This window comes from Chiloscyllium plagiosum, unplaced genomic scaffold, assembly GCF_037043375.1.
Source record: "Chiloscyllium plagiosum isolate Xiang-an unplaced genomic scaffold, Cpla_swu_hap1 HiC_scaffold_28, whole genome shotgun sequence".
In the NCBI taxonomy this organism is placed as follows: domain Eukaryota; kingdom Metazoa; phylum Chordata; class Chondrichthyes; order Orectolobiformes; family Hemiscylliidae; genus Chiloscyllium; species Chiloscyllium plagiosum.
The window spans coordinates 3,759,669-3,785,215 of NW_028270166.1; the positions used below are offsets into that span (position 1 = coordinate 3,759,669).

Consider the following 25,547-nt stretch of genomic DNA (forward strand, 5'->3'; position numbering starts at 1 on the left):
AAAGAAGACTAACTCAGTAATCCCAGAGCCATTCAACCACGGTGAGACACCCCCACCCCCACCCCTTCTCCCACCAAAGGGAAATCATCCTCAGCCCCATGACACTGCCAAATGACCAGGGTTTGTGTTTTTCACATTGTGCTCTGACTGAGAGAGTCTGAATGTAGGTAATAGGTGCTGTCCAAACGCTCAGGTGAAGTAACCAGGTTTTGTAGAATTGGACCCAGAAGACAGACAGAGATGGTCAGAAGATTTCCAACACTGATGCCTTGTATTACTGCAGACATAATGTGGAGGAGCTGGTGTTGGACTTGGGTGGACAAAGTTAAAAATCACACAACACCAGGTTATACCAACAGGTTCATTTGGAAGCACTAGCTTTCAGGGTACTGCTTGTGCGATTTTTTTTAAACTTACTGCAGACAGACAGTGAGCTCTGCTTTCACAGAAATCATAGATGCTGGGTTGCAACCTGATCTGGCAAGCCCAGATTTCACAGACTAAAAAAAACCAGAAATCGCTGGAAAAGCTCAGCAGGTCTGGCAGCAGCTGTGGAGAGAAATCAGAGTTAATGTTTTGGGTCCAGTGATCCTTCTTCAGAACATTCTGAAATGTTAACTCTGATTTCTTTTTACAGATACTGCCAGGCCTGCTGAGATTTTCCAGCAATTTTGTTTCTGCAACATGGTTTTTGTTTCAGATTTCCAGCATCTGTCCAGCTCTCAAAACCAGCTCCCCATTAGGCAGTGCCAGTAAGTGCCCCACAATTGGCATTTCCTGGGTTCTGTTTGTATGGTGCTTGTGGTGATGGAACATTCTTAACCGAGTCATTTGTCAGCAGTTATTGTTCACAACTAGAGACAAATTTACATTTATATAGCACTTCCCCCATCTCAAGATATCCCAAATTGTTTCCAGCCAATGAAATACACTTAAAGTTTAGCAGCTGCCATATTAAAAAACATGGCTTCCAAATTCCACACAACAAGATCCCAAAGTCAGCAATGAGATATTAGGGTGTAAGGTCTGAAATAGTTAATGCTGATGAGTGCATGAAGCAGCACCCAATATGACGCTATGTGGGTGATGGTGCTGACCAGTTTGGACCTTGAGAGCTGAAAGAAGTGGCAGATGGAATCGGACATGGGAAAGTGTGAGGTTATGCACTATGGCAGGAAGAATAGAGGATAGACTATTTTCAAAATGGGGAAATGATTTGGAAATCTGAACACAAAGAGACTCGGGAGCCCTTGTTCAGGATTATCTCAAGGTTAACATGCAGGTTCAGTTTGCAGTTAGGAAGGCAAATGGAACGTTAACATTCATTTCAAGAGGTCTAGAGTACAAGAGCAGGGATATACAGCTGAGGCTTTATAAGGCTCTGGTCAGACTTTGGAATATTGTAGCAATTTTGGGCCCAGTATGTAAGGAAGGATCTGGTAGAATTGGTGGGAGTCCAGAGGAGATTTACAAGAATGATACTGGAGATGAAGGACTTGTCATTTGAGGAATGGTTGAGGACTCTGGTCCGTACTCAGAGTTTAGAAGGATGGGGTGGGGGATCTGACTGAAACTTAGAGCATACTGAGGGATGAAGATAGAGTGGACATGGAGAAGATGTTTCCAATAGGAGGAGAGACTAGGACACGATGGCACAGCCTCAGAGTGAAAGAGCGACCCTTTAGAACTGAGATGAGGAGGAATTTCTTCATCCAGAGGGTGGTGAATCTGTGGAACTCGTTGCTGCAGAGAGCTGTGGAGGCCAAGCCACTTGGTGTCTTTAAGACAGAGATAGATGTGTTGGATTAGATTACCTACAGTGTGGAAACAGGCCCTTCGACCCAACAAGTCCACACCGACCCTCCGAAGAGCAACCCATCCAGACCCATTCCCCTACACCTAACACTATGGGCAATTTAGCGTGGTCAATTCACCTAACCTGCACATTTTTGGACTGTGGGAGGAAACCGGAGTACCCGGAGAAACCCACGCAGACACAGGGAGAATGTGCAAATTCCACACAGACAGTTGCCTGAGGCGGAAATTGAACCAGGGTCTCTGGGCTGTGAGGCAGCAGTGCTAACCACTGTGCCACTGTGCTGCCCACACGGTTCTTGATTAATAAGGGGATCAAAGGTCATGGAGAGAAGGCAGGAGGATGAGGTTGAAAAATACATCTGCTATGATCGAATAGCAGAACAGATTTGATAGGCCAAATGGCCTAAATCTGCTCTTGTGATCTTACAGTCAAGATGCAACTAAATGGATCACTTTAGTTACTGGCATTTTCTGATTCTGGCTTTTTCACTTGAGCACCGAGGGTCTGCAGACCTTCTGGTGTAGTTGCAGTTCTGGTTTTGTTTTATTAAAAAAAAAACCAAAAAAAAAACCACAAAAACTCACTTCCTCCCAGGTGCAGAGACTCAGATTAAGGAAATCACAACTGTGCGTGCCTCTATTTTTAACCCTTCAGTCATAAAGTCTTCTTTTTCCCTCAGTTTACCATTTGTTGTTGGAAACTTGCATGTGGATGATTGCCTGGGAACTGGATTCAAATTCTATTCATAATGGAAAGGCTTTTCCTTTCCTGGCCTTGCTGATCAATGGGTTACAGTCCTGGGCATCAATAGAGATAGAGGCTATGGATTGGAAAATGGAGCATAGAAAATGCAGATACATTGGGGGTGAGGCCTACTCCTGCCTCACTGTCTGGACCTGAATTTCATTCCTTTCCCCACACACAGGTGACGGTCTATCTCCTTGATCCTCTACTTGCCATTGCCCCATCAATAAATTGTTACAGAAACATCGTAGGTGACTAGAGTTTCTAGCTTAGCTTCTGCCATGCAATCCTTTTGAAAATTACACATCAGAACAAAAATTGATAACTTGCATTTATAGACCCTCTTTAATGCAATAAATAACCCAGGAAGTTTTGCAGGAATGACTGGCAAATTTGACATGAGCCACAAATGACAACATAGGGCAGACAACAAAAAGCTAGCTCAGAGAGTTAGCCAAAATGAGGAGACAGAGATGGAAATGGTTATGGAGGAAGTCCCTGAGCCTGGGCTCGAGCAGTTGAAAGCACAGTCGCCAATAGAAAATGGAGATGCACAAGAGGCCAGAATTGAAGGAGTGCAGACATCTTAGTGGGTTACGGACTCAAATAGGTTAAGGGATAGGGAGGTGGTGATGGGATAAAGAACGAGAAGACAAACAGGAGCAGAGTTTAAAAATTGAAGCATTGCTGGACGAGCAGTCTGTACAACTCCATAGGCTGAGAGGGAATGGGTAAATGGGACTTGGTGTGAACTAAAGATATAACAGGTAAACTTTTGGATCAACTGACCGTTATGGAAGGTGGGAACAAGACGCAAGCCAGGAAACCATTGAAGCAGTCAAGTCTATTGGTAACAATATTGGTAACAACATGGATAGACCATAAGATATTGGATGAAGGGCTTTTGCCCAAAACGTCGATTTTCCTGCTCTTCTGGTGCTGCCTGACCTGCTGTGCTTTTCCAGCACCACTCTAATCTAGACATAAGATATTGGAGCAGAACGATCATGACTGATAAGTTTCTCAACCCCCATTGTCTTGGAACTAATAGCCAGACTTCTTTGAGTACTCGGATTCATGACAGTCCATAAACCGACAACCACGCTCAGATAACTCACCAGGACAAAAGACCCAATACCCATCATGTGCAAGACAAATGTAATTTACAAGATTCCATGCAAAGACTGAACAACACTCCATAGAGCAAAGAGGCAGACAACTCGCAATCCACATTAATGAACACCAACTAATAACACCACGACCAAATGTCCCTAGTAGCTATACACACAGATGACAGGGACCACAAATTCAACTGGGACAACAATGATCATAGGACAAGCTACACAGAGGACAGCCAGAGAATTTCTAGAATGGCACTCATCCACTGACTCCATTACCAAGCACATTGACCTAGACCCAATATTCCAGCCATTACAACAAACTACTGGAACCGACAACCAGAAGCAGCAGGAACAGAACCAAATAAATGCCATAAGACACAGTACAACAGTGCTTTACAGGAGGCTTCAAAGCACTGAAGATGTGACTGGACAGGGGAGGAAATGTCTGCAAATCAACTTTCCAGCTTGGTGAACATAACCACGGCAACCAGCACCTGAGCTCCAAACCTTTACGCAAATTTTTGAAGTTTGCATCACATTTGGATAGGGTGGTTAAGAAGCAGTTTAGCATGCTTGCCTTCATTGCTCAGACCTGAGTATAGGAGTTGGGATGTTACATTGAGGTTGTACAGGATGTTGGTGAGGCCTCTTCTGGCGTACTGTGCCCAGTTTTAGTCTCCTAGTTATCGGAAGGATGTTATTAACTGGAGAGGGTTCAGAAGAGATTTACCAGGATGTTGCCGGATATAGATGGTTTGAGTTAGAAGAACAAGCTGGATAGGCTGGGAATTTTTTCATGGAGTATAGAAGGTTGAGAGATGACCTCATATAAGTTTATAAAGTCATGAAGGATACATGGTGAATGGTAGATGTGGGGGACTTCAAGACAGGGGACATATTTTTAAGTCTAGATTAGAGTGGTGCTGGAAAAGCACAGCCAGTCGGGCAGCATCTGAGGAGCAGGAAAATCAACGTTTCGGGCAAAAGCCCTTCATCAGGAGTCCTGATGCTGCCTGACCGGCTGTGCTTTTCCAGCTCCACTCTAATTTAGACTTTGATTTCCAGCATCTGTAGTCCTCACCTGTGCCGGGCATATTTTTAAGGTGAGAGGAAAACAGTTTAAGTAAAAGACATGAGGGGCAATTGTTTTTAAACAGTGAGTGGTTTGTGTGTGAATGAACTACCAGAGGAAGTGGTGGGTGAGGGTACAGTTACAATGTTTAGAAGACTATTTGGATAGATACATGAATAGGAAAGGTTTGGATGGATGTAAGCAAAGTGCAGGCAGGTGGAACTAGTTTAGTTTGAGATTTTGGTTGGCATGGACCCAAGGGTCTGTTTCCATGCTGTACAACTTTAAGTACCCATTATCTTTGCAGGGTCCACAAGGTCTTTGAAGTCTGAGATTGTTAGATAAGGAGATTAAAGGTTACAGCTTGTCTGGATGGTAAAGTACAGATATATCTTATCTCATTGAGTGGTGGAATAGATTGGATTGGCTGAATGACCTTCTCTTGACTCCCCTTTAAGCTCCATTTTCTTCTCCACCTGTCCATGCATTCTTTCCCATCAAGAACTTCTGTTGGCATTTTCCTGCTGACCCACCCAACACTCCTGTGTGTCCCAGTCTGAGATCAACATATCCAATACCTTCAATATCTACTTCCTCAACCATCACAAGCTGAGTATACATTGCTACTACGACTACTATCTACAAGATGCACTGCAGGAATTTACCAAAGAGATTCTCAGACAGCCCCTTCCAAACTCAGTCATTTCCATCTAGAAGGACAAGGGCAGCAGATACATGGGAATACGACCCCTTGCAACATCCCTTTGAAGCCATGCACGACCCTGACTTGGAAATATATCGCTGTTCCTTCAATGTGAATGGGTCAAAAACCTGGAACTCCCTGCTAAAGGCATTGTGTGTCTATCTACAGCACATGGACTGCAGTGGTTCAAGGCAGCAGCTCACCCCCACTTTCTCAAGGGGCAACCAGAGATGGGGACTAAATGCTGGGCCAGCCATCAACATCGATATCGTATAAGTGAATAAAAAAGCATTAACATCTCTCCAACATCTTGCATTAACAGAGGCCCAATACTAAAATACTGTGAGATAGGAGAGTTGGAGGACGAGGGGAATGGGAATTGAAGTAAACGAGTTAGGGGCTGGAGGAATGGGCTGCATTGTTGAGGGAATATGAAACTGGAGTCAATTTTGACTCTGTAAAGTTGTCAGTCTCTTGACCAATATCATTCTATTTTTCCATCAGTTAATCGGAGCTTGTAAACTGAACTCTGTCAGCCCAAGGAATAACTGCCACATGATCCACCATCATCAACATTTAATGAAACACAACACAAAGGAAATACACTCAAACTCAGGGCTGACAGCTGTCCCCTGACACAGCTCAGACACAATGAAGACAAGTGTCACCTCCAGATCAGAGTCCACCCTTCACCACTCTCCATCTCGCCCCTCACTCTTGTCTAACAGCAGCCTGTTAGAAACACTGAGGCTAGGAAATCATACATGCCCCTCACCTGCTCCCGTCAGGTACGGAATCCCTGCTGAAACACACACTACCTTGGGTAGGAACAATGTACTCAATACATCACCCAGTTCCAAGCGATCAGGACAAAAGAAACTTCAACGTGTAAAAGTCCTGGGGAAATGGCATAGTCTCAGAAGCTAAATCCCACTTTCCCAAACTCAGTCTGTTTACAATCTTCAAAGGACACAGTTGGGAAGTTGGTGGGAAGGAACTGCCCAGGAATGGAGCTCTGACCCAGAGAGACTGACATGCCAATGCCCTTCCCTGAAGCCTGGCAGACAGGAACTAGCACATTCTGATCCTTATGATGCCAACCTGGGCAACAGTATCTGTCGTCCAACTGAAGGAACAAGGAGAAGAAACAAGACCGATTCAATGTTGGTCCAATCAAACTCATCGGGCCAATTCCAACTGAAACCAAGTGGCCCACATTTTATTGTGGGAGCCCTGGACTACACTCCAACACTCCTTCAGTGAAAATACTTTGCCAATAAATGCCTCTGTGGAAGTGCCAAGATCATGCCCTCAATAAGCAGAATATCACAATAGCAAAGGAAGAAACAAAATGGCAGCTCCCAGTGTCTGTCTGTCTAGTACCATAACCCTCCCACTTGAGCTCACGTGTGTTATGGAACGATGTAATATTTTGTGTGGCAGACTTTTCAAACAGTTATTGTGATTCTCCCTTAAGGATGCTGTTTGAGTGATGTTCCCCTTGTCCCATCGTCACTAACATGCTACTCATATAGTCATAGAGATGTACAGCATGGAAACAGACCCTTTGGTTCAACCCATCTATGCCGATCAGATATCCGAAAAAAATCTAGTCCCATTTGCCAGTATTTGGCCGACCTGCCTCTAAACTCTTTCTGTTCATATACATCTAGATGCCTTTTAAACATTATAATTGTACCAGTCTCCACCACTTCCCCCGGCAGCTCATTCTATACATGCACCACCCTCTGTGTGAAAATGTTATCCTTTAGGTGCCTTTTATATCTTTCCCCTGTCACCCTAAACTTGCGCACCCGGCTATTCAGAGGCAGTGGTGTGGAGCTGCTCTGGGAGCTTTCACCCAATCACTGAGCAAGGGCTGATGGTAAGGGACAGTGAAGAGATCACCTCCAACTTGAAAGAAATGGAACATCTCGCACAGAGATTGCCACCTCTAAATCATTAACAGTGTCCATTGTAGCTCAGGGGTGAGTGATCTCCCCTCGGTGTCAGTAGGGTGTTGGTTTGAGGCCCACTCCAGGGATTCAATCTGGAGTGAACGCCTGGTGCAGTGCTGAGGGAGAGCAGCCATGGTTTGGAGGCGAGGTTAAACTAAGGCTCCTCTACAGGTGTTAAAAATTTCAGGGCCTCTAATCTGAACAGAAAGTGAGGACTACACCCCCACCTCCACCAAGGACCAAGTCAATATTCATTGCTCAACCAACATTGCACAGAAATAACCATGATGTTCTGGTCATTTAATATGTTGTTGTTTGTGGGATCTTGCTGTGTGAAAACTGGCTGCTACCTTTCTTACAACAGTGATTACATTTCAAGGAGTTCTTCAATTGTAACCCACTTTAGAATGTCCATGGGGTGTGACGGGTGATAGAAGAATAAAACATTCTCTTTGACAGTGCATTATTACAAAGTAAACCTCTTTAATTCAACAGCAAGATCCCACAGATGGTCACTACTCTTGATGTTGCCAAATGCTGGGAGAATGGCCCCTCTTCCTCCTCTAACCAGGTTGATGGAGAGGGCCATTCAGCCCTTCATTCTTACCCCACCTTTCCACAAGACTGTGACTAATCTTCTGTTGAGCTCTGTCTGTACTATGCTGAAAATGTGTTGCTGGAAAAGCGCAGCAGGTCAGGCAGCATCCAGGGAACAGGAGAATCGACGTTTCGGGCATAAGCCCTTCTTCAGGAATGATGCCCGCTTATGCCCGAAACGTCGATTCTCCTGTTCCCTGGATGCTGCCTGACCTGCTGCGCTGTTCCAGCAACACATTTTCAGCTCTGATCTCCAGCATCTGCAGACCTCCTCTGTCTGTACTATCCCCATTTCCTTTCATTCCATTAATACCAACAATTCTATCAACCTCTGTCTTGAATATACTCAACAGGCGAGCATCCACTCTCTGCAGTTGGGAATTCCAAAGATTCACAGTCCCTTGAGTGAAGAAATTTCTCCTCATGTCTGTCTGAAACAGCCAACCCCGTCATGTCCACAGTCACCGAGAGATGGAGGGGCAGGGAGTCGACTCAGCATCTAATCTGAAACGGCTGGAGTGAGGGGACAAAGACCAGAATCGGGAAGTTTCCGGCAACAGCTTATCATTTTGCCACGATCCTGAAGGAACTCAGAGAAATCCACTTTCTTGAAGGTGGCGTTTGGTGTTTCTGGGGGTGGGGGCAGTAGATGTCCATGTGCGGCCGGGGGTGGGGGAGCTGCAGCATCTAACAGACTTTCCATTGTGCCCCAGGAACAGTAGCTGCAGTGACAGTGGGGAGAGGGCTGGGCAGAAGTGGAGGGAGGGGTGGGGGTGGGGGGAAACTGGCACACTCCAACACAACACTGCTATTCTACCAGGCCCGGTTGCCAGGCAGCCCCGGGTTGCCTGGCGACTGATATTATCCCAGTGGATGCAAGGCGAGCCAGCTGTGAAACACGAAGCTCTGTTCGTCACTGGGCAAGAGGCGACTTTCATCACAGAGACCGAGGTAAACACATGCGGACTCCGAGTGCACAGGCTGCAGCCCGTGTTAAAGGGCCCTCCCCAGTCACTGTAGCTCAGACTCTTCCCTTATTCTCCAAATGTACTTGCGCCTTTCCCCAGGTCAGTAAGTCCCACTAAAAACATCCAACAGTTACAGTACAGGAGATGGCTAATCTCTGGGAGACTGTCTGGTCAAATCTCCATCTCGTAAATCCCACACTCCTGCATTTTCCCCAAAACCCTCTCTGTACATTTATCCAATTCTGCTTTGAAAGCCACAGTAGAATTTCCCTCCATCGCACTCTCAGAGAGTATTCCCAATCTGAACCACTCACCGTGCAAAAATGTTGTTCCTCATGTGGTCTCTGGTGCTCTTACTAATTACCTCAAATCCATGACTTCTGGTTCTTAACCTTTCCAACAGGAGGGGTAGTTTCCCACTTTCTATTCCATCCTGATCTCTCAACTTTGAACAGTTCTATTGAAACAACCCTGACTTCTGCAAGGAGAACAGTTCCGGCTTCTTCAATCTATCCATGTAGCTGATGTCTCTCAGATCATTCTCAGAAATCCTAATGGCATTCTCTGTATAGCCTTACATCCTTCCTAAAGTGCCCAAACCAAAATAGACAATGCTCGACTACAGGCCAAGCCAGTGAAAAGATTCATTGTAAAACGCATTGCTTTTCCCCCTATGCCACTATTTATAAAGGACAGGTCGCCATGTGCCTTGTTAATTGCTTTCTCAACCTGTTCTGCCACCTATAATAATTTGTTAACATAAACCCTTAGCTCTTTCTGCTCCTTTACTGCATCATTTAATGTATCTTGGCACCAGGGGCACGGGCTTGCTAAACTGCCTTCAATATTTTACCAAAATATTGCCAACCTTCACACTGCTGGGCATGAACGGCAAGTGCGACTGCTGAAGGGCACGAGGGGAACCACAACTGAGCCCATATGCCTGTTCTCCTTCCACACGCATACACAAACCAATGTCCCGATCACTGGCTGGGACTGGGTGTGAGGGACAATTTTAAATACCTATAATGTGACATCAATCTGTTCAATCTCTCCTGGAGTGTGGAGAGTAGGTTTTTACATCTCCCTATGCACTGAATGTTCCCTTGGAAATAAAAAGAGAGCTCCAGGAATTACACAGCAGCTTGTTCAGGATGGTCCATTTCTGGGCTGGGTGGTAATGTCACTGGAGGGGTGGGTGGGGGGGGTTTGGGGTGGTGGGAGGAGGTGAGTAATTCAGAACTCCAGAACCCATGTCCCCAGAACAAGTCCCACCACGGCAAATGGTGACATTGTATTTCAATAAAAATCGAGGATTAAAAAGCTTGTCCAATGGCGACCATGTAACCACTGTCACTAATGTCCTTTAGGGAGGGAAGTCCGTGGTCCTTACCCAGTCTGGCTTACATTTGGCTCCAGACCCACAGCAATGTGGTTGATGTTTGTTCTTCTCTTTCAAAAGTATCTTTTAATAAAGCTGCTATTATCAATTGGAGTGAATTACCCACTAACTGGCAGCGGCCTTTAAATAGCTCCACAGTGCTGCACACCCAGTGTAGGGTTAATATAACCTTTGCTTAATGCATGTCAACTGTGGGGGAGCAATGGGACAAATCCTCTGGTCAATTAGGGATGGGTAATACCACGTCAGTGATACCCATAGACAAAAATAAAATCAACTGTACAGAATCACTATTTATTCACTGGGGCAGAAGGGTTAACTACTCTGGTAATTTCACCAATAAAAGACAACATTTTATGATCTGTAACTGACTCTTTGGCAGCAATGAATGATCATGGATTAAATTTGCAAAGTTAAAACAGAAGGTGTTGTAACCAATCCAAAGGCAACAGGTGCAGAACAAGGAGCTGCTGATCTCTGGTCCATCTTAACTTTGGTGTTTGCCTCTCCCTCTCTCTCTTCTCACTCTCTCCTTCTGTTTCCACATCTTGCCAATATCTCAGAACAATCTACACATCATTATTTAAACCTCTAGGATAAAATTAGGATACTTGAAACTGAGTAAAATGCTTGGACAGGAAAGACAGCAATCGGAACCACCGAATGCCTCAAAGAGACCTGGATGTCTCTATGGGATTTAATCGATTCTGTGTTGACCTGGACAGATAGTTTGTAAAGACCCACAGCAAGAACAACCCAACAGGGGCCTTCAGAGTAGGCCCTTTAACTGAAATGCCTTGGCTGGTGGCACTCCTGTCTCCGAGTCACAAGGTTCCAGTTCAAGCCCAACTCCAGGACCAAGCACTGTTACCCCAGTGGTGTGCTGAGGGGGTGCTGCTCGGACATAGTGTCATCTTTCAGAGGAGATGCTGAACCAGGTCAACACCAACAGTGGAAGTGGAAGATTCCATGACATTGCTTTGAGGAAGAGCAGGTAAGTGGGAGCTGGAGCAGAGGAGGGAGGGATTCTGGCTAATAATCATCTCTGAAACAACATAACTAAAATAGATCATCCAATCATTACCTGCTTGTAAATTGGATCCTACTGTGAACCATGTTTCTACATTAAAACAGCACCATTAAACATCAGCATCATTTCATTGACTGTAAAGCCTACTGGGACGTTGTCTGATGCTCTATAAATGTAAGGCTTCACTCTGCCCGGGTCTGGGAAACTGACGTGCCCAGTGCCCAACTCCTACAGCACAATGGAGAACATGCCAGGGCAGTGAGGCTGGAGTCAGGGCCTGCAATATCTAAAGGGAGGATGCTCTACTCACATCCTCAGCCCTAATTCTGTATAAACCAGCTGATCCATGTTAGAAAGATACAGTCTCAGTCTAGCTATTTTTAATCAAGATATGTTATGACACACCTTCGGAGCAGCTGTGACCTGAACCCAGACCTCGCCCAGATGTGGGGGAACTACCACTGCATCACACAACCTCATTCTCCGTAGGTCAGCATAACAGATTCAGGTGAGTATTCAATTGCCTGGGCTTCGAGGTGTCTATTAAAACTCTGGTTGCTTAAAGGACAGGGCACATTTTTTCTGGGCAAACCTGAACTACATTTCATTCATTCATTCAATCTGCAGCACAACTGACAACAATAGGATTCCTTTCGTTAATGCCATTACAGAATCCAGTCTGCTGGTGAAGGAACAGAAGGTAGGGGATGGGATTGAGCTACAGGTCTGCAGTGAGCTAATGGAATGGACCAGACTGGAGGAGTTGAAAGGCCTCCTCTTATTCCTAATGTACTATTCAAGCTAGAGAGAACAAAAATGAACTTTTGGTAGACGTGGTCCTCTGCTTCTCTAGTCCCATATACTTCGGGATTAATCTCTGCTAGTCCTTTACCTTGTCCTATCTCTGTCACCTCCTCCAGCCCCAACGCTCCCTCCCTATCAGTTACCTCCTCTAGCCCCGACGCTCCCTCCCTATCAGTTACCTCCTCCAGCCCCAACGCTCCCTCCCTATCTGTTACCTCCTCTAGGCCCCTACACCCCCCTCCTTATCTCTATGCTCTTCCAATTCTGAAGCTTTGACCAATGTTGATTTTAGTCACTCCATCAAGTGGCTGTGCCTTCAGCTTACAAATTCGCTTCCAAAATCCCTTCACTTCTCCCCTGCCACTACCTCTAGATATTCCTTCAAATCTACCTTTCTAGCTAAATCTTTGTTCATCAAGTGTCCTAATATTTCTTATTTGTTTTAGTGTCAATGTCTATCTATAAATCAGATTGTGAAATATCTTGTATTGTTTATGACATTGAAGGTAAATGAACATTACCATTATAGAGGGGTATAACTTTACCTCCCTCACAGGCCTGTGTGATGGTGTACCAAGACATCAACTAGGCACATTTATGTGGTACATTTAGGTTAAGAAAGGCTGGAAAGGGGTGTGTATGTGTGCGCGTGTACGCATAGAGAGAGAAAATGAAAGGGAATGAGAGTGAGCAAGAGAGAGGAAGAGAGTGTACGTGAGGAATGGGAGCACAGCTGTTCAGACATCAGAGAAGACAGTAGCACTGGTCAAACTGGCAGATAATCACAAGAGCTGGACCAGCTGCTTTTGCACAGAGTTAATCACTTCTTTTCATGTTCTACCTTTATCTGAATAACTGAGAATGACTGGAGCTTCAGCTGCGGTATCTAGAAGTCCTTGAAGTGTAGTGTATTTAAAATTTTTTTTTGAAAACCCAGGAAGAGTCTAGTCATAGAGAAGTACAGCATGCAAACAGACCCTTCGGTCCAACTTGTCCATGCCAACCAGATATCCTAAATTAATCTAGTTCCATTTGCCAGCACCTGGCCCATATCCCTCCAAACCCTTCCTATTCATATACCCATCCAAATGCCTCTTAAATGTTGCAATTGTACCAGCCTCCACCATTTCCTCTGGCAGCTCATTCAATACATGCACCACCCTCTGCATGTGCAGATTCACTGCTGCGTCAGTTAGCAGTGCAGGTTTCTTTCTCTGTCTCTCTCCGTGACCATGTGCTCGCTGTCTTTGTCTGTCTTTCTCCCTTTTAAAAGTGCCGTTGTTTTGACTTTTTTCCTCCAAGGTTCCAAAACAATGCAACAAGTCAAGTGGGGGTTTGTTCAAGCAGCATGGACACAGAGGGAGACGAAGCTCTGTCCTCCAATACAAAACTCCCAACTGAGGAACATTCCAAGGTAAAACAAACTCAAGAATAATTAAAAGCCAAGAGAACTGTGAATGCTAGAAATCAGAAACAAAAACAGAAGAGCTCGCAGGTCTAGCAGCATCTGCAGAGAAAAATCAAAGTTAACATTTTGGGTCCACTGACTCGGAGTCTGTTCCACAGAAGGGTCACTGGACCCAAAATGGTAACTCTGATTTCTCACCACAGATGCTGCCAGACCCGCTGAGCTTTTCCAGCAATTTCTGTTTTCGCTGAATAATAATTAAAACACTTTTAAGAATGCATTCAGCCAGATTGGCTCTCCTCATCAATCAGCTCACAATAGCCTCACACCTCTCCTGCCCTCTAAAACCAGCACACACTTTAACCCTGCAGCAAGTCAAAATATCTCTCATTTCAACAGCAGTTAAACAGAACAGTTTCCTCTTACATTTTTAGCAAGATCAAAAACATTAGATTAGGGTGTGGTAACCATTCTGCAATTAACGCAGAGTTAGAAACAGATTAAAGCCCCCTCTGAAAGTAATGTGCCTTCAGTTCTTAAACTGCAAGTAAGGCTCCATCTTCACGGTCCCTATCAGATGCTACATTCAGGGACAACATAGGGTTAGATACAGAGTCAAGCTCTTTCAAACTGCAAGTAAAGCTTCTTCTACTCTTTTTCAATTGAATGTAATCCCTCTTTACAGTTTTGCTGTCTCCATCAAACACTCCCAGGACAGAGACAGCACAGGGTTAGATACAGAATAAAGCTTCTTCTACATTGTCCCCATCAAACACTCTCAGGACAGCGACAGTATGGAGTTAGATACAGAGCAAAGTAGGTGTTTTTAAAAAAAATCAGTCCATTCTCTCATTTGAAAGCTCATGCCTCAAACCCTATCAATGGGAAATGGAAGGTCAGTTTGCAATATTCCAGCAATGAGAACCCACTAGCTTGGCTCACGATTCCAAACCTTCTCTGGAATATCGGAGAGAGTAGTGATGCTGTTGATAGGCTAGCAACAAATTGTCAATGTTTGGAGCTACTGCTGGAGAGCTTTTGTTGAACAAGGACATTTTTCTAAATTTGTTTTTGTTGCAATGCTAGATAAATAGAATCTTTTTTTCTTTAAAATACATTTTCCAAAGGATTGTATTGCCTGTCAGGCATTTTGGGAATCACCAGGAGGCCATTCAACCCATTGTATCAGTGCAGACCCTCTGAAAACCCAATTAACCTTATGTCTCTCCCCTAACTTTTCCCTATATCCCTGCAAATGCCTTCTTTTAAGATAACGATCCAAATCCCTATTCAGTATCTTAATTGAACCTGTTTCCAGGAATGCTCAGCCAGAGAGTAACAACTCACTAACTGTAGACGTTTTCCTCAAAATTGCCTTGACCTTAATGCCCAAGGCCTGTGGTCCTTGATCTTTTCACCAGCTTTTCCTAAACTCCTTTATCCAAACCACTTGTGATTTCAAACATCTCCCCAAAATCTCCTTTCCAATCTGTTCAAAGAACTGTACTCTCTCATCCCTGGAACTATTCTTGTGAATCTTCTTTGCACTGTCTCCAGTGCCCTCACCAATGTTGCCCAGGATTGGACACAATACTTTAGTTGAGGCTGAAACAGTGTTTTACACAGGTTTCACACAAAGTCTTTGCTGTATGAATGCCACTATCGATCAAGCTTAGGATGCAGTTATGATTTAATAACAAGGCTCTCCTATTTTAATAATTAGGTTGTCCAACCAACTTCAGTGATTTGTGCACATGCACATTGACATCCCTCTGCTCCTACACTCCCTTTAGAAATGCACCTTTTACTTTATATTGTCTCTCCATGTTCTTTCTACTAAAATTAATGATTTTACACTTCTCTGAATTAAATTGCATCCGTCACTTTTCTGCCTGTTCCATCAACCTACTTACATCCTTTGGAATTTTTACTCTCCTTACAGTTCCTCAAATCAAATTCTGTATCATTTGCAAATGTTGAAATTGCTTCCTGTACATTGAGGTCCAAGTCATTAATATATATCAGAAAGATCCTGACACCAGTCCCTGGGGGATTTTTGCTAAATTCCTTCCTCCAGTTTGAAAGAGCAACTGCTCATCTCTGCTTCTAAACCATTCTGAAGAAGGGTCCCTGATTCCAAATGTTAACTCTGCCTTCTTACCCTACTTGCTGAGTTTTTTCAGAAATGTCTGTTTTTGTGAGATTTTCAGCATCTGCAGTTCTTTGGCCTTTTGGTTCATCTCTGCTCTCTGTTTGCAGTCACTCAACAAATTTAATGTTTATGTTGATACTGACCCTTTTATTCCATGGGCTATAACTTTGCTCATACATTCACTAGTTTGCATTTCATCAAATGCTTTTGGCAGTCCATATTTCAAAGGCATTACCCTCATCAACCTTAAGAATTTAAAAATAATTTGTCCTTGACTTTAACTGGCTTTCCTTATCAACCCACATTCACTCAAGTGACTAGTTAAGTTAATCCATAATTATTTCTAAAAGCTTCCCAGTCAACAAGATTAAACTAACTATAGATTTATCTTTACATGGTTTTCGGAAAAAGGATGTAACATTTCTAATTCCCCAGTTCTCTGACTCCACCCTGTGCTGAAAGAAACTTGAAACTTTTCAGCTGGTGTTTCCACAGTTTCCTTCAGAATCCTTGGATGTATCTCATCTGGTCCTGACACCTTATGAACTTTTGGTTCAAGCAACCAATTCAATAAATCACCAATTTTAAACTCTCGGTTGTCTGAATCTTTACTTCTTTCACCATAACCCGGGTTCAGTCATCTCCCTTGGTGCAACGTTTTCATTTATTTCCTCCTGCTGTAAATCCCCTTTTGGTCCGTCATTGGCTCCTTGCCTCCTTTTACCATCTTTTTAACACTTCTAACAATTTTAAGGTGATTGGACGATGGTTTAGGGGAGACATCAGAAGTTGGTTCTTTTACACAGAGGGTGAATGCACGAAATGCACTGTCAGCATTGATAGTAGAGTCAGAGACATCAGGGACATTTAAGTGACTCTTGGTTAGGCACATGGAAGATAGTACAATGAAGGGTATGTAGGTTAGTCTGATCTTAGAGTAGAATAAAAGGTCAGCACAATGTAGAGGGCCGAAAGGCCTATACTGTGCTGTACTGTTCTATGATCTATCCCAGTAGAACTCTTTTGGATTTACTTTTATGTTAACTGTCAGTTTCTTTCATATTCTGTTTATTTTGTTTTCTTTTCCAATTCCACTCTGAGCATTTAGCATTCAGCCTTGTTCACCACTGCATTATCCCTCTGATATCCATCATACTTTTGCTGCTTCACCTTAATCTCTATCTGTTCGGTCATCCAGGGAGATCTGGATATGTTTATCCAACCTTTCCCCTTCTTAAAAGGGATATACCGTGACAATCTTGTCTTTAAAGGTAGCCCATTGTTCAGGGACCAGTTTGCCTATTGTTTGATTTCTCTACATGTGGAGCAGACCCACTCTTAGCCCACTGAAGTTGCATTCCCTTCAGTTAATTACTCTTACTTTGGTTGCTCCCTGTCCTTTTCCACAACCCAGACCTGATGATACAATAATCACTAGATCCACTCATCCCACCTCAGTCCTAAGAACTAGTTGTAGCAGTGGCTCCTCTCTCACTGAGATGGACACACACTGCTGTAGAACATTCTCCTGAGCACACTGTCAGGACTCAGGCTCTGTTCTCCCTTTACACTACTATACTCAGATAATTAAAAATTCCCTGTTATAACTATTCTAATTCTTGCACTTCTCGATAATGCTTTTGCAAATCCCAGGATCATGAAGGATGGTATACAAATGCTAATCATCCTTTGAAAAAAAATAAACCTTTGCTGTGAAATTTAGTTTTGGGGAAAAAAAGCATCTTTTGAAATTGTGGTGTTTGTTTTGGAGTCTCTAAAGCCTCCCCTCTCCTCCAATAAAACCCACTTCCTTCAGTTCCCCTCCCCTCCCCTCAAGCCCATGACCAACCTGACTGAGTGGGCGGCGTTCTCATTGCTGAGACAGACAGAGGACAGGAAGAAACCGAAGGGGAAAGCAAGGCCAATATTCAACTGTGCAGTACACAAAGAGTCAGTGCTGCACTGTGAGAGGTGTTGCATTTTGGACAAGATGTTAAACAAAGAGCCATATTCCATCTCAGCTGGATGTAGAAAATCTGATGGCCACTTTTTAAAGGAAAGGAAGAGTGTGGGAGATCTCCCGTATACCCTTCAAAAACATTGGCGTAAAACCAATTGCCTGTGATACAGGAACCTAGAGATGGCCGGTCTTTGACTTTTTTTTGTTTGTAGGATCTAGGCTCCCACGTATCCTTCATTACAACAATGACTACACTTTAGGAAATTGTTTCAGTAGCTGTAAAGCACTTCATGTAGTTCCAAGGTCATGGAAGGTGCTACAGAAATGCAAATCTTTCATTGTTTCTAGAATAGCATTTGGGGGCTCCTGGTTGGATGGAATAAAATGGGTGAAAATCGGCAAACAAGCAAAATTAAAATGTCACAGAGACCAACACAGCAAGAGAATAAATACTCATAATCAACATTTCTCTGTTTAAAACCTTTTCTTTTCCCAAAAGCTGGCAATATGTGTGAGTATTCTTCTGGGATTAGGACCCTGTTGAATATGCTGAGGAATATTTAAGGAAACAAGGGCAGGTGTACAGGGAGTTGCGAAGGAAATCATTCACAGCTCCTTAAATACCACAGTTCCAGTCTAGTTATTTCCCAGTGTTGTAATCTTGTTAATTACATGCCTGTTAGTTTAATGCCTGGAGCTGGGACACACAAACACTCAAATGATCAGCTGTGATAGATGCTTTGACAATGACATGCCATTTGAGGTCAATAGGCTGAGGAGGAGAGGTGGGGTTTCACTAACTCAGAGACCAATCTCAGTATATCCACTGATAGTCACCAGGACTAATTACCCCACATTACCAGTCAACTCTGAATAACCTTTAATCTTTTTGTTTATCAAGGTGTAGTCCACGCGTGCATTAAAAAGATTCAAAAAGATTCTCCATCCCCTTTTCAAAGTCTTACCACCCTCAAAAGGGGAGAAATTACGCTCAGCCCTGATTTTTAAAGAGTGGCTTCGAGTTTACAGTTCATCCACATTCACCCTGTCCAGACCCCTTAGGATTTTATGCTTCAATTAAATCGTTTTTACTGTTGCAAACTCCAACAGATACAGCCCTGACCCGTCCAACCTTTCCTCATGAGCAATCCACCCATTCTAGGTGGGAATGGAGATGGCCATTCAGTCTCTCTAGATTAGACTGGTGCTGGAAAGGTACAGCAGGTCAGGCAGCATCTGAGGAGCAGGAAAATCTACATTTCAGGCAACAGCCCTTAATCAGGAATGATGAAGGGCTTTTGCCCAAAACGTCGATTTCCTGCTCCTCGGACACTGCCTGACCTGCAGTGCTTTTCCAGCACCACTCTAATCTAGGCTCTGATTTCCAGCATCTGCAGTCCTTGTTTTTACCTATTCAGTCCCTCTAGCCTCGTTTGCTATTCTACTGGTTTAGGTTGCATCAGTGTCCCAACTCCCATTACTCAGCCTTGATTGCACTAGCCCTAATTCCCTCACCCCTAGCCCTAGCTTTTTGAACGACACAGTTCTATATTTCTACTCCTTTGAATGAAGAAGTGCTTCCAGAGATTACTCCTGAACAGCCTCTCTTCTTGCACAAGGTGGTGGAGAATCTTTGCTTATTTTTAAGGCAGGCTTAGTCAGAATCTTCATAAACAAGAGGGTGAAAGATTATCAGGAGTAGACGGTAATGTGGGGTAATAAGATCAATCACAACTTATTAAAAAGCAGAGCTGGTTTAAAGGTTCAAATGACATACCGCCGGCTCCAATGTGAAGATTCCGCCCTCGTGTTCTAGACCTTCTCCACTGGATCAATTACTTCCTGTTTCACCCTAATAGTATTCCAATCACCTGTATGACTGGACAGGACAGGACTTACTCGGTGTAGTCATTTTGGCAAAGAACTATTGGGAAGCTGGTAACACCCAAAGAAAGAGGGTCCACAGTGAATGTGACCCAGACAGTGGCATCATACCAACCCCACCACCCCACTGTGCAACTCCCCTCAAACCCAACTCCCATCTTCCAACTGACAGGTCACTTATGGCTACTGACCATATGCCAAGTTTGATCTTCTCCTAGGAACCTTGGGAGAGAAGTGCAATCTGGAGACACCCCAATTTGTCCTGCACTTATCCCCCTCCCCCCCCCATGTGGCCATATTACTTATTCCTCAACTATACTTTTACTCAGCTCTCACACTCCTCAAAGACATGATTATCCTCATCATCCTGGGCTCTAGAAGCTCATTTACACATTTATCTGATCTCAGCTACTCCTTAAAACCCATTGCTTTGACTATACTTTCTTGCTTCGGCCCTGATCTCGCTTAGTCTCAGTGTCCATTTTCTGTGGAATATTACAGCACAGGAGGTGACCATTCAACCCATCATGCCAGTGCCAGCTCTTTGAAAGATCTATCCAATTAGTCCCACTCCCCAGGATCTTTCTCTATTATTTGGCAAATTTCTCCTTTTCAATATTTATACCAGTCACTTTAGAATGTTATTATTGAACTTGCTTCCCCCATCTCCTCCCCTTCCAGGTAGAACGTTCCAAATCACGACCACTCAACGTGTAAATAAACTAGCATTCTCCTTGATGCCCCCTGCTTCTTTTTCTGACCATCTTAAATCTGTGTCCCTCTGGCTATCAACCTTCAGGCCATTGGGAAATGTTTGCCCAATTTATTCAGTTGAAATTGCTGAGTCTTATGTGGTTTGATGCCACACTGTGTTTGGTCTCTTTACAGAGGACAGAGTGAAATCAAGAACTGTCTTCAGATTTATATTTCAAAGTAACATTATTCATTGTACATTAGTATTAAATAATACAGTACATGGCAATCATAGATATATCAGGCACTGACTTATTGTTACGTGGGGCAAGGACAAATCTATCATCTTCACACATTCATGTCTACATGCTTTTGAGTCTTCCTGTTTAGGGTGTTTTAATGCCACCCACACTGTGGTCTTTACACCCAGTGTTGTGCAGCTCCGTGATATCGTCCCAAGGTTGCTCCAGGTTCCTAAAGTCCTTACACAGCTCAGGATTTTAAACACATTGATTAAATCTACCCTTAACCTTCTCGACTCCAGGGAGGAGGACCTCAGCTTCTTCAATCCCTCCACATGATTGGAAGTTCCTCACACTCAGTCCCATCCTATCTGCCCACAATTGAAGACAATACTCGAGTTGAGGCCTAAGTTATGGTCTGTAAGGGTTCAGTGCTAATCCCTTGCATCTTGTACTCTATACCTCTATTTACAAAACCCAGGATCCCGCATATTATTTTAAAAAAAGAACACAAAAATAGAAAGATTTGTGTCCATGTACCCCAATTTAAAAATCTGTCATGTTTAGTTCATACTTTTGTCTGTTTAAATTTCTGTAACAAAGCTGGAATATTCTTTTCCATTAAAAGGTGCTCGGAGTTATGGTTGGAATGAACCCAGTCACTGAGTAATAGAAGACCATCTTACTACAGAGGGCATCACAGCTGAGTAGTAACCACAGTCATGCCTGGAGGTAGAGCACAGTTACTGGGTAGAGGTGGAGAGCACAATCCTCAGCCCATTCCCCCCATCCGCCTTCTCACTGAAGCCAAATGTTATTTGTTGTGGAGAAGGGCACGGGGGAAATCACTGATTTCAGTCTCCTCCAGATTTCCACTCCCACTTTGTGTAAGGATGTGATTCCTGAAATCCCCTGCATGGCTGGCTCGGATTTCAAGATGCTACTCCCCTGGAAGGGGTTAGTTTCTCTCCACCGACCCTACCAACTCCTTTAACATCTCGATCTGGTCACCTGTTAATCTTCTAGAGAATTTATCAGCCTCACTAGGCAGGGTCAGCCATCGGGTCAACCCAGAAAGGCAGTAAGTAACATCCACTTCTCACACAGAACTGTCACTACATCCAAGGGGTCTTTACCCTTCCCCGAACAACTACTAACTCAACTACTCCCTTCCCCACCCTTTCCCTAAAATATGGAGAAAAGGTGCAATATACATTGCCAAATATTTCATTCTGAAATTTAAATCACTTCGCTATTTACAACGGTATCTACTGCAGATATTACACAGAGCTTTAATTACCCGGCACCACACAGAGACAGAGAGAATGAGAGGGAGACACCGCCGGCGAGAGAAAGAGAGTCAGATACACACACACTTAGCCTTAAGAAATTCTGATGTGTGTTAATGGTATCAGTGAAACAGGCGACAGCCGGTCACTGTCCCTGCATTCCGGATAAACACGCGGTGTCGAGCTGAGCATCAAAGCGGGTTACAGTGTATCCGCGGGGTGCAGACGGTTCCTGCTGCTCACCTTCTGCAGGTTTCGCTATTACACACTCGCCTTGCCAACATGCGCTGCAGCCTCTACCCAGCTCAGGCAGGTTACACAAGGTGCCTGCAAACCCAGCCTGGCTCTGTGGCTGCCCAGTTTCCCCCATCGCCCCTCTCCCCCTCTGCAGCACAACTAGCCACTTACCCAGAAATTACTCCCAAAATGTTGCATCGCGAGTCCCAGGAGCAGCTCCTGAAACTGATACAGCTACCGAAACTGACACACGGCGGGACACGCCCCCACTTCCACATAGGTTCAGACAACTGTCAATCAAGATCAACCCGCCCACCTTACACAACCAAGCCAGCCGTTCGAGCAACTATTGGCTGTTCACCATGTCACTCATAGAGACCGAATGCTAATTGGCTATCTTTAACTTAGTAAGCTTTGATTGGCCAGCAGGGTACATATCATGATCAGCCTCGTCTCCTACCTTTCCTGTTGAAAAGAGAACACAATTCTCTGAGTGAAGTTGACTAATTTACAACCGAGAGACAGCGCAATCAATGAAGAGGTAAAAACAATGACCGCAGATGCTGGAAACCAGATTCTGGATAGTGGTGCTGGAAGAGCACAGCAGTTCAGACAGCATCCGAGGAGGATGCTACCTGAACTGCTGTGCTCTCCCAGCACCACAATCAATGAAGAGACCTGTCGGATATTGGAACTGTTACTGTTCCTGAGAAAGCGAAGAGAAAGCGTTTTCAAATACTATGCAAGGTTTTAGTAAAGCAGACATAGAGAAAATGTTTGCGAGAGGTTTCCATCAACATATAAAAGAAATAACAAAAATTCAAATAATATTATCTTTAGCCACAACCTGGTGAGAATGTGGAACTCGCTTCTGCTGGACCCGGCAAAGGGTGTGAATATATTTAAGGGGAAGCTCGAGAACCACACGAGGGAGAAACGAATGGAAGGAAATGTTTTCGGCTAAGATAAGGCAGGTTGGGGGGAGGTTCTACCACAGCATAAACGCTAGCAAAAACTTCTTGGGCTGAATGGCCTGTAATAAAGACTTGTCAGCCTAGAATTTTCTGAAATAGACAGGCAGGAGGCTGGGAGAACACAGCAAACCAGGCAGCATCAGGAGGTGGAGAAGTCAACATTTCAGGTGTACCCCTCCTTCAGGACTGGGGGTGGGTGTAGAAAGGGTTGCAAGTAAAGGGGGTGGTGGTGGCAGGGTGGTGAAGTGGAGATAAGCTGAAGACAGTAGAGGGTACACAAAGAGCTGGAGGGCTGAGGAGGTCACGGTGTTGTGGCAGTGAGAAGGGGACTCACTGAGTGCATGTCTGAGGGAGGCAGAGAACTTCTTCAAAACGGGCATCTTTTGAAGAGACTTTGCAGTGGAACAAACCTGGTTAGAGACAAAAAAAAATTCTGGAAAAAAAAACACACAACACCAGGTTATAGTCCAACAGGTTTATTTAAAATCTCAAGTTTTTGGAGCAACACTTCCACATCAGAATTTTCTGAGTTGGGCCATCTCACTTCCCATCAATATTAATATCTTCTGAAGCACCAAGTCAAAAAAAATGTTTGTTCCACACTTTTCTGGGAATGCAAGTTGGTGAAGGCATGGCAATGCAGCATCTCGCACCTTGTTGAACAATGGGATCAACAGCTCAAGGTTTACAGACATTGTCTGAGTTACATGGGAATCATAAAACCATACCACGGTTACTGTACAGTCAAAGGCCATTCAGCCTACAGTACCCGTGCCAGCTGTTTGTGAGAAAATCTACTGTCCTGCCTTTTCCCCATAGCCCTGACTTTTTTTTCCTCTTCCAAATTCCCTTTTCAAAGACATAATGGAATCTGTCTCCCAAACACCATTAGGCAGTGTTTACCAGGTGTGAACTGTTCACTGTGTAACAATGATTTTCTTCATGTCCCCTCCAAATCATTTGCCAAGCATCTTAAACCAGTGCCCTCTGGTTCTTAATCCTTCCATCAGTGAGAACTGTGACTCCACTGTGATATTGAACATCTCTATCACATCTCCTCTCAACTTTGAATCTATAATGGGTTCATAGCTTCCATCCTGTTTACTCGACATATAAAATCCAGGACCTTGTGCATTGCTCTCAACCCGCTTGAATACATTTATCCCCAGGGTCCCTCTACTCAATACTTTTCATTTCCTGTCTCTCAGTGAACTTTGCCTCCATGCTGCTATTGACCCTTCCATTCCATGGACCTCAGCCCTGTTATGTGTGGCACTTTGCCAAGGACCTAATGGAATTCCACCTGCACAGCACCTTTCCAACTCTCTCTATTATGTTATCAAAACATTCAGCCAAATGTATTGAGCACAAATTGCCCTTAACTTGTCCAAATCATGCCAACACCTTAATAAAACCATATTTGTCAAAGTCACTGTTCATTTTTTTTCCCAGATCATTAATTCTAAAAAAAATTCCCACCACTAAGATTCATATGGCTGGCCCATAGTTATTGGGCTTATCCACCTTTTTTGAACAAGAATGTAACATTTGCAATTCTCTGTATTTAAGGAGTATGGAATCTTATGGCCAGTGCCTCCACAATTTCTACACTTCCTTGCCTGAGTCTCCTTGGGTGTTGGGAGAAAGTGAGGACTGCAGATGCTGGAGATTAGAGTCAAGAGCGTGGTGCTGGAAAAGCACAGCAGGTCGGGCAGCATCCGAGGAGCAGGAGAGTTGATGTTTCGGGCATAAGCCCTTCATGAGTTTGGCTGTTCTTCACTTGATTTTTGTGACATATTAATTGTAAGTGAAGGGCTTTTGCCCGAAACGTCGATTCTCCTGCTCCTCGGATGCTGCCTGACATGCTGTGCTTTTCCAGCACCACACTCTTGACTCTGATCTCCAACATCTGCAGCCCTTACTTTCTCCTAACCTTTCTAATATGTCATCTTTATCAAATTTGAGCCCATGCAGTGTCTTAATTACTTTCTCTTTCATTACGACTTTGGCAGCATCTTCTTCCTTGGTGAAGATAGGAGCTTAATATTCCTTTTGTAATTTAACCATAATCCTCAGCCTCAATGTGTAAATCCCTTTATGGTCTCTATTGCACTCTACTCCATCTTTTCTATCCAGTTCCTATGTATATGTCTATACAAGACTTCTCATATTCCTCTTATCTTGTCACACTCACATCTTTGCTTCTTTTATTTCTTCTTTAGTTTCCTGCCAAATGTTTGAAATTGGGTCTTGTGTTAAAATTGGGACAGTTGGCCTGCAGTCCTGGGAGCTATCAACATTGACTCCAGAGCCCATGAAGTCTCATGACAATAGAGCAAACATGGGCAAGGAAACCTCCTGCTGATCACCACCTACCACCCTGTCTTTAGCTGGTGAATCAGTACTCCTCCATGTTGAACATCACTTGTTGAATTGTTGAGGTCGTCTAGATACAGGTAGCAGGTGGCAGTACAAAATGAGCAACTGAGA

At 44.0% G+C, this 25,547-nt stretch overlaps 1 protein-coding gene across 5 annotated transcripts in view; it reads right to left on the reverse strand.

The window, feature by feature from the left end:
• Positions 1–22,312, reverse strand: part of LOC122565061 (F-BAR domain only protein 2-like) — a 63,536-nt gene extending 41,224 nt beyond the window's left edge. For 2 of the 5 annotated variants that reach the window (XM_087975892.1, XM_087975889.1), the window contains exon 1: positions 8,344–8,648. In XM_087975892.1, coding sequence (XP_087832018.1) covers positions 8,344–8,439 — 96 coding nt within the window. In that variant the 5' untranslated portion in view covers positions 8,440–8,648. Of the gene's footprint in view, positions 1–8,343; positions 8,649–22,089; positions 22,123–22,254 lie in introns of those variants that run through there. The other 3 variants (XM_087975890.1, XM_087975891.1, XM_087975888.1) reach the window with 3 other exon arrangements.
• Between the last annotated feature and the right edge of the window lie 3,235 nt (positions 22,313–25,547).